The 10,347-nt window shown below is 35.1% G+C and overlaps 1 protein-coding gene across 1 annotated transcript; it reads right to left on the reverse strand.

Annotated features, from left to right (window-relative positions):
• Positions 1 to 5,229: 5,229 nt before the first annotated feature.
• LOC107956023 (RHOMBOID-like protein 12, mitochondrial) lies at positions 5,230 to 10,035 on the reverse strand. Its single transcript, XM_041108064.1, has 9 exons — positions 9,850 to 10,035; positions 9,568 to 9,767; positions 8,998 to 9,118; positions 8,487 to 8,606; positions 7,619 to 7,720; positions 7,013 to 7,057; positions 6,315 to 6,419; positions 6,183 to 6,224; positions 5,230 to 5,490 (listed from the first exon to the last, which is right to left on the reverse strand). Exons 1-9 carry the CDS (start codon positions 10,033 to 10,035, stop codon positions 5,401 to 5,403), a joined length of 1,011 nt encoding a protein of 336 aa, XP_040963998.1. The 3' UTR covers positions 5,230 to 5,400.
• Between the last annotated feature and the right edge of the window lie 312 nt (positions 10,036 to 10,347).

Consider the following 10,347-nt stretch of genomic DNA (forward strand, 5'->3'; position numbering starts at 1 on the left):
CACATTTGTTGAGCAGGAGTTTTAGCCTTTTGGTGCAAAAGGAATTTAAGACTTCGGTGTCTGTTTTAATTCGGAAATGCCTATCCATCAAAGTTGAGTTCCACCTCTTCACAGCCGCTAAAATGGTTAGCATTTCTTTCTCATATACTGATAAGGCTTGGTGCTTAGGACTCGATGCCTTACTGAAAAATGTTATAGGCTTTCCTCCCCAACTCAGAACAGTCCCCATTCTCGTACTACATGCATTAGCCTCTGCAGTATAGGTAGTGTTAGAGTTGGATAAGGCTAGCACCAGAGTTGTAACCATAGCTTGTTTCAACTCTTCAAAAGCTGATTGAGCCTGAATATTCCATGCAAAGCTGCCCATCTTAAGCAATTCAGTGAGCAGCTTGGTTAGAACCCCATACCACTTTATGAACCGTTAGTAATAACCAGATAAGCCTAAAAACCCTTTGAGTTCTTTCATGTTTTGAGGAATAGGCCAATCCATAACGGCAGAAATCTTTTTAGTATCCTGGACATGACCCCTTTAGAGATCACATGATCCAAGTACTCAATTTGTGTAGCTCCAACCAAATACACACTTAGATTTCTTCACATAAAGCTGATGTCAGGCTAGCATCTCAAATACTTTATACAAATGTATCATATGAGACTCCCAAGTGACCAGATAGACCAAGATATTGTCAAAAAACACCAAAAAAAATTTTCTCAAGTAAGGCTGCAATATGTTGTTCATATGAGCTTGAAAAGTGGATGGTGCATTGGTCAACCCAAATGGCTTGACTAGGAACCCATAGTGACCATGATAAGTCCTAAATGCAATTTTATAGATGTCTTCTTCCTTCATTTTGGTCTGATGGTACCCAGATTGTAAATCTAACTTAGAAAACCTACAAGCATTTGCAAGCTTCTCTACCAAAGGCATGGGAAATTTGTCTTTAATAGTGATTTCGTTTAGTTGCCATTAGTCAATGCATAGGTGCCGAGAGCCATCTTTTTTCTTTACTAACTTCATAGGAGATGCAAAAGGACTATTGCTATCCCTTCTGATTCCTGATGTCTTAATTTCATTCATGGTTCTTTCAATTTCAGCCTTCTGAAAAACTGGACATCTATACATTCGTATTTTGACCACTTGTGAATCATCCAACAATAGAATGTGATTATCACAAATTCGCTTAGGTGGTTGGCCTTGTGGAGCATTAAACAGATTACCAAAGAGTATCCAAATCCCCAGAAATACTATCATTGCTGGTATCAGTGGCTGAAATGGACATGATCAGCACCTGAGATCCCTATAAATAAGAGCATTCAAGAACCCTGTCACAAGCCTAAGATATTTTATTACACTGTTTTTCTGTAACTATCTTTACTGCTCCATCTTGAATTCCCTTCAAGATAATTTGTCAAGTCCCTACTTAAAATTGCATGGCAAGAGTGTTGAAGTCCCACAATACATGACCTAATGTAAGAAGCCTATGTATTCCAAGCACCAAATGACACAACCAATCAATGGCACCACAAGAAGTCAGTAGCTTGCAAAAACCCTTGAAAAACTCCATTCCACTCCTTTGCACCCTTCCCAGGCTCTCAATACATCGTCATTAGCCACAAACACACAAGGCCATGTAGGACATATGTAGGGCAATGCAATTTCTTGACCATATTGTGATCGATGAATTTATGTATACTACCACCATTGACTAGAATAATCAGTTGTTGGTTCTTATTTTGCCCTACCAACCTCGTAGTTTGATACCCTTCGAATCCAAGTAAGGCATGGGGTTAAATGGTAACCTTATGTTCAGACCCTTCTACTCTATTTCCTAGATCCTCAATAGTGTCCTAAAATTCGAAGATTCCTCTACCTCAACTTCAGGTTCATTCGGCTCCTTAACTAGCTCATGTTATAGTTGGGACCTAACATGTTTGTGGCCTACAACATACTTACTGCCACATCACATGCACAATCCCTTCTGTCTACCCTCTCCTCTTTCCTCCCTGGTGGTTGGCTTGGTTGCCTTTGGAGGGGTGATATCATTCTTGGTATAGGTAATTTGTTAGGGCCATTGAAGTAAGGTTTAGTTTTATTCGGATCTGCTGGAAACAATGTTTTGGGAGTGGGTAATAGGGGAGGCAAGGAAGATGCTGTTTAGAAGGTGTGATTTGGAGGTAGAGTAGGTTATATGATGTATGGGAGGTGCTGTCAATGGAGTTTTGTTAGGGGTAAAAGGCTTTCTAGGCAAGTTATACAATAAGCTTTCCATTTGCTTGGCCAAATCAAGGCATGGGTCGGTGTTTTGGGATAGAACAATTTTATGGATTTTGAAATCTCTGGCTTGAGGTTAACAAAAGTACTAAGGGCTTGATCATCCGATAATTGTAAAAGATTAAGTAATCCCTAAGTTCTTCATAATATTCTTCAACATACCCAGATTGTTTAAGGCTTACCAACTTAACCATTGGATCTGTGTATTCTGTCACTGCAATGAGCCTTCATCTCTACTACATACTGGCTCCGGTTAACATCACGAACATTACCCTTGGATTTCATAAATTGCTGGTGCCATTGCAAGGCTTTACCTGCCAAATGAATCATATGACGGTTTGGACTTTGTCTTGATCCGAAATTCCCACAGCTTCATAGAACTGTTCTACCTTCAAATGCCATCCCAGAAAGTCAGTTCCATCAAATCATGGTCGCTCAAACTTAGTCCATCTAGCATTGATTTTCAGAGTCTGAAAAAGTATCCATGCTTTGAGGTTCCTGGACAATAGGTGCGATTGTCACCTATGAAGATTCTAGAAGCCTGAAAGAACCAGCAATACCCTTGTCTTTTTCACGGGTTCCACTCGACTCTGCCCTTTTTGGGTATTTCAGGTCTTGTTGCGTTTCCAAAAAACAAGTGAACATTTGACTGACCATGTGACTTAATTCTGCAGTCATGGCCTCCATTCCCATTGCGTATATCAAGTCGAAGTTTATCACAGAGCTGACTCATGTTAGTACCTATCGCTGTTTCCTCCAACCTCTCAACTTCCTTTTGAAGATTAACAACATCCCTCTATAATCTGGTAGATATTTCATCTGTCATTGTTAAAACCTGGGACCTTTTGTGTCTTTGAAAACCACGATGGTACCTTCCAAATGAGCTGAGCCTTCCTGCTAAGAGTAATCTGGAAAATATGTGTGAAAGGAAAAGAAGGGTATAGAGAAGAGAAGAAAAACATGAGAGAGAGAAATGTAAAACCCATTCTGGTATTGTATGGTAGAATATTCTCAAGGGTGTCTGATATCGTTCTTTCTTTCTGATATATTTAGACGTAGTGCATGCTTACTAAAATAACCAAGACTAAACTAAATACTATAACTACTAAATTATTCAAACCTCAGCTGACTCGGGCTGCATAAGCCACACTCGTAATTGGGTAACAAGTTTTTGTTCGTTGCTACCAAAGCCTATCTACTTATGCCAGCTCATAAGGCCACTGGGAATGAGATAACAATCTTTGGGTTGTTTGGAAGTGAAAATAGTATGTTTCTACATGGTTTAGAACTTAATAGCATGGTTATTTACTGCTAAATTATCTGAAACAATTTCTGTAAGATTTTGAGCTGTTCACACGTCAAAAAGATTTTGCAAGGGCCTTCTGTTCAGCAGCTTCCAAATTATGATTGGATTGAGGTCAAATGAAAACCTTGAATTCCAGAAATTTAAGAAAGTTTTTGAAGTATTTACTATGGTTTGTGAAAACATTTGGAAAACACTAGGGAACAAAAAGAGTTCATTCAAGTTTCAATATTATATTCTTTTACAAATTCACCTAATCAGAAGTTATTTTCATGTGTGCGTGTGTCTAGGTGTATGCATGTATAAGCATATGTGCAGATTTGTTGCAAATCTTATATTATTATTTTGTTTTTTGTTTCCAACTTGACCTTCTGGCATCTTTATTCACATTAACTCAAACAGCTAGAATCGTCACCTTAAGAAATGGATGGTTAGAAAGAAAAGGATGGAGACTGAATAAAGGAGTAATGGACAGTGTGCTTGTACCAAAAGTCTGATACGTAGTTTCCTGTCTTATGGTCTTTTGCCTCATAAATTGGTGATGGCTCCTACCAACATATGATGTATTCTTTCCCGTATGTTATCAGCTCCAAGTTTCAGTTTTAACCAAATTGGTCTTAACAAAAAATTAATTTGCTTGTGAATAAGTGCATGCTATTAGTGATAATCTTTTTAGCTACCGAAACAGTGTCATGCTATCGTGCAGAACCGAAGTTCTTTAAACTGAGATCTGAATTTGACTTTGTTTGGTTGGCAGAAAATTGAGAAGCAGGGATCCAATGAACAATCCTCTTGATATAAGCTTCCTTGCTGGGAAACCCACTCTTAGATTCGTGGGAATTGTGTTGTTGACTCCTAGGAATCTCACAAAAAGTTACCCGATTTACTAGATGAGTATTGATCTCAGATCCGGATGTGAGGCCTTTTGGATTGTTTTTTGTTCTTGTTTTTGTTGTGTTAGGTTTGGAATAAATTCTGGCTTCATATTGAAAAACACCATATATAAAAATTATGATACTGCAGTGAATACTTGGTTTGAACTTTCAGATTATTTTGAAGTGACTTGAAAAGGGCGCATAACATATTTGGCATATATATATGTATCTATTTGTTGAGATCTTAAATGAAGAAAAAATTTAAGAATGTCATTGATGAGCTCAAATGTTTTGTTTTGATTAAAATAATGTAATTTTTAAAAATTGTTAATACAATTAAAATTTTAAAAATTATTAATACAATTAAAATTATCTATTAAATTCACGTTTGTTGCAATATTTTTTTTTTGTTACATGATTATCATATGGATATTTTTTAAAAAAATTTAAATGTTGTGTAAGCAAATTTAACAAAAATTTTAGTGATGTTAACCATTGGAAATTAAAGAAACTAAATTCTTAAAAATAAAAGGTTTATATGTAAAGAAAATCACTAAGAAAATGTAAAAAAAATTGATTAACTCTTATATTAAATTTGCACTCAATTAAACTTTCCATTAATGGTTTTTGTCACTAACTACATTAATAGTTAAAATAAATCAATGTACCAGTTAGATGATGTGTGGTGGTTTCTAGTTTAATCTAATATTTTTCTTATAAAAGTATTAGAAAAATCAGAAAAATTATAAAAATAAAAATATTAATATTAATATTAAAAATGATATAAACTTAAAAAAATTATAAAAACTTATAAGTATTATAAAAATCTAATAAATTATAAAATTAACAAACCTTAATTAAAATTAACAAAGAAAGCAACTAGAATGAAACATGTGGCAAAGCAACATACAAGAGCAAGTAAATGTTAGCTAGCAGGTCTATTATTTAATTCAGAAGCGTCCCCTTCTAAGTCGAGCCCATGCTATTGCCGCAACTGCAGCACCTCCCAAGTGAGCTGATCCTGATATATGACTATTTCCCTACAATGCAAAATAAATAAATAAAAATAAAAATATTAGTCGGTTGGATTATATTAGAACCTTATTGTGAGATTTGGAGCTCAAATTTCATAGTTGAAGGTGAGGTAGCTCAAGATAAGGTAAGCAGCCCAATGAAAGCAGAAGTAAAAATTACAAGGGCACTAACAATCACATTTAGTACCTTGATAAAGTCATATTGAATGTTAACTCCAACCAAAAGACAAACCATTAACTCTAATGGTTCTATACTACATTATTTTAAGCCTAGTTGCAAGTTAAGGAAGCTGATGCTACAGCGTCCAGACATCTATTTGTCACAAGAAGGAAGTAGAACATCTTAAAGGAGCAATCCTGCTGAAGCTACTGATTGGCAATGTTACACAATAACTGGCGTACCCTTAAATTTATCAAATAGCACATTAAATATCATAAAACTATTCAAAAAGCTTTTCTAAGTTATGGTCAGTGATCATGACTATCATCTAAAGCGTGCCAGATGATCTAGTACTTTTTCCTTCTCATTATCTTCCCTCTTTCTCCTTCAACATGCCTTTTAGTAAACTGGCTTTTGTTTGGTGCTGAAGAATTTACACAAACGTACATCTTTTCCACCAAGAACATGACTCGTAATAAACCAATTTAAGAAATGTATGAGAAAACGAAGAAAAACTGCTGAATGATGAGCAATATACCTCTATTATCCTCAATATATCTTTCCCAATTAGAAATATGCCCTGTAAAGAAAATAATGTATAAACAATTAAGAAAGGAGTGTAAACCTAAAATGTCACTTCATCGTTAGCACAAACTTGAAGCATGCTTACCAGTAACATGGCAGGCACTGGTATGATGAAATCAAAATAAAGAGTAGCTTTTGGGTTCAGAAATATATCAAGCAGCATTATAGCATTAACAGCTCCACTTGCCCCCTAAATGAAACAATCAGCCAGAAGTTAAACATATTCTAAGCACTGTTTGGTGCATTTGTTGCATAACAGATGCAAGCCACAGCAATAATTAGGAGGTCTAAGAACTAAAATAAGTTTCTCATTATTTGGCCTCTTCATTTGGAACAAACAAGGCAATCCATACAAATAATGGATATGATTATAGATCAACATGACATGTAACATATAAAAGGGGTAAACTAGTATGAAGGAATAAAATGAAAACCTTTTGATTGCAAAAAAAGAAAAGGGGGATGCATGAGGGTGTTGGTGGGTTTGGATAGTAGGAATGAAACCTTCAATCTCATTTCTTCGCAAATGGGAAAAGACTAACTGGTCAAGAAAACAAATGAGAAGAAAATCAGACCTACCAAAGCTCAACTAAAATGTCATTTCAAATGCTAAATAATAGAGGATATGAAAGAAAAAAAATTCTTTAATATTCAGCAGTGCATCAGATAAAGGCAAAAAGACGATACTGTTACCACTTGGTTACAGTCATTAACAGAAAAGTCCCAAAAAAGAAAAACAAAGATCGTCACAGGAGCTTCATGCACTGAAGGCTAAGAGCATACCAATCCTGGAGTCCTTGAAGGGTCCATCATCCGTGTTGCTTGTCCCTGTGGTGGATGGCTAAGAGTGAGAAAAGATCAAATCCTATATGGTTCATGAGAAGTTGAGAACATGAAGAAGTTTTCCTATGCCAAAATAGGTAAATCTTTACATATTATCAAGATACAAGTATGCTAATGAACAAGTTAAAAGATTTTATCTTGTAACATGCAGAACAGACTTCTCATGACAGACCTTACAACTATGCATTGGCATCTTTTGTGTGGTGTAGTCTAAATGGATTAAGTTGGATTTCCGGTGGTCCTATCTGAAACTTCAAGACTGTCCATCTATTGCTAGTTGGTTTTTGTGGGAAGCATAACATCATATGGCTGAGAGCTTATAGTATAGTATTTATTGTCCTGTCCACAATATGTTATTTGTTATTCATTTTTTGTTGCCCCACATTTCCTGGAAATTCTCATAAATCTGTTCTTATCGTGCCTAAACATGAGGGAGGATCATGATGTATCCAAAATCAATTAGGTTTGGCATTTGTTATTGCCATATTACAATAGCCCATGCCAAAGAGGGTAGGAATTCAGATATTTCTTGCAGCATCATGGTACCTTAGCCAAAAATGCATGGTGCACCAAGTAAAACACTGAACCACCCATTGCCCCAGCTAGATACAACCTCAGCAAATATTCAGGTCCAAAGATTCTTCCTATCTGCACAATGCAAAGTAATAAGCAAAGAAATTAAAATGGTTGGTGATTAAAGGAGATAAATAAAGGAGCAAAGGACTAGGAAGAAAAACAATGCAGACAGAGCATACAAAAACACAAAAATCAAAATGTAGCAATCTTGGTTGTAACATGAATTAAATCCCCCAAGTCGCGAGAGTAACACGGAAATGCCATGCCATGATGCTTATGTCGTAAATTAGAAAGAAGGAAATATATTGAATTTCACACTAAAGCATTGAGATGCAACAAGTTTCAGTGTTAGACCATAAAACGATGATTCTGCTTTCCTAGTATCCAGTTTGGGCATCACAATCTCAAGGCAAAGATGCTGGATATTAGATTGGATAACTGATCCTGATTAGGTAGTCTGAAATAGTACTCACTTTAACATAAGTTTTCTCTTACAACGTAAAGGTAGAAGGACTTTCAGAGACAAATAATAATGCAGTACATTAGTCACACGAGATTAAAAAGCAGTGAGGGAAATGTTAATGTTACAAAGTATTACACTGTTGGGATTGAGCCGCCACAAACCATGTTTTATAAAACGATGCAAGTTTCCAATCAATTTATAAATTCTAGAATAAATACTTAGACTCTCAATTATTTGCATACAAAGAAGTTAAAAAAGCACTAAGTATATAAGGTAGATATCATAACTTAAAGGTCGAAAAGAAGCAATTTGTAAGACCTAAAAACTAATAAGAAAGGAAGTAGCAACCAAAATAAAAGATTTCAACAATCATACATTATATCCAAAGAAATAAAGTCCAATCATGTTAGACACAATGTGCTCAATATCAATATGACTGAAAGCTGAAGTGATCAGTGTATGCAAGCGTCCACTTTTAAAATTGTCCAATGAAACCTGCCCATAACATCAAATAAGTTAGAAGGCGAAAATAAAAATAAAATAAAAGGGCAAGTAAAAGATGAACTACTGAGAATATCTAATCCTAAGCAATATCTTATCAGCAAGCATTATCCCCCAATACATGCTTACAACCAAGGGCTATCTCCCACTAAATGTGCTTAACTATTATATTAGATAAGAAAAAGAATAAAACTAACATTTAAGGATAATAGATTAAAATAGTGGTGTAATAGAAATAAGACGACTATTCAGGGCTCCTCCATTTTTGTACCTAGAAAATCGGATTTAAACTAGAAAGTATATCTACAGGAAATAGGAATTTGGAGAGTAAAATCTACCGTTGACACTTTACTTTTAACAAGCAAGCCAAAAGCTAAGGACTCACCATAAAGTTATCCATCATAAATCGTCTATCTGCAATCCGCCATAATAAAAAAACTGCAACATTAGTTAAAACCAGGCCCAAAACCATATCACTTGCTGAAAACCTTTGGAACCATAATCTCCTGCAAACGAAAGAGAAGAAAGATTAGCAACATAGAACAATCAAGCAATATCCATAAGCTGGTTCAAGTTCAACTCTAACACTGCTTTCGCCATAAGCTATTATTACAAGGAGAAGCATGCTGCTTATGAATTCACAATGTAACTAAAAGTCGTCTCAAAGAAGAAAAAATAAATCGTGTTGAAAAGAACTGTTTTCTTCTGACTGGAAAATTTATCTCTTGAAAGAGCAAAAAAAAAAAAAAACCACTGCTGAGTTGTTTTAACCTTAATGACAAGGAGATATTACTACAAAAAGGAAATCGCAGCGCTAAAGCAGTTGCATTGTACCATAAATTTTGTCATCCAAGAATAGAATATGGACCTAAACTCTTAACATTATGTGATTTAATAGGTCAAATTTCAACAAAGAATAGAAAAAGATGATACAATAATTTGCAAAATAAATTACCAACGGCTCTTCAGAAGACCACGATTCGGACCAAAACCAAATCTGCTTTTGGGAATCTGAGGTCTGAAAAACCGAACTCTGCAACCCAAAAGACTTTTGCTTGAAAACTTCTGATGGGTATTTGAGAAATAAAACCAAAAACGCTTTGGAAATTTTGGGTATGAGAGAAAACCCTGAGTTTCCCCAGTAAAACAAGGCTTCGATCACCATTGGTTCGAGAATGCAGAGCTTATAAAGTGATTTTGGGGGGTTAAGCTGGCGACGGAAGAGAAGGTTTTGTACGGAAGCGAATGGAGAAGTGAAGAACAGGAACTGGAGAAGGCTGATGATGAAGCTTGTTTCAGAGAAAGAAGCCTCTGCATCTTTCGTCTTTGACCTTCGGCTTCTGAAAATTTTGTTTTCGGTTTTGGAAAACTTCCCACCTCCAAACTTCCCAAGTAAACCAGGCGAATTGTTTGGCACCGGCATCAAGAACACACGCTATAATAGAAGACCAATACTAGCATTTCTCTAAAAAGTGTAAAAATGAAATGAAATTTTTGGTTTAATTTATATATATAATATTTATTTTAGAAAAATAAAATATTTATTTTAAGCCATGGAGGATCAGAGTAAATTTTAGGGGCTTAGTAACATTTTAAAAAAGTTAGGAGTTTAATGAAAATTACTTTTAAAAAAATTGAAATCTAATTAAAATTTTAAAATTTTTAAGAGCCTTTAATTAAAATTTTCAAAAGTTAAAAGATTTAGTAAGAATTTTCTAAAAACTTTAAGAGAGAA

The sequence above is a fragment of the Gossypium hirsutum genome, chromosome D12 (assembly GCF_007990345.1).
Source record: "Gossypium hirsutum isolate 1008001.06 chromosome D12, Gossypium_hirsutum_v2.1, whole genome shotgun sequence".
NCBI classification, from domain to species: Eukaryota; Viridiplantae; Streptophyta; class Magnoliopsida; order Malvales; family Malvaceae; genus Gossypium; species Gossypium hirsutum.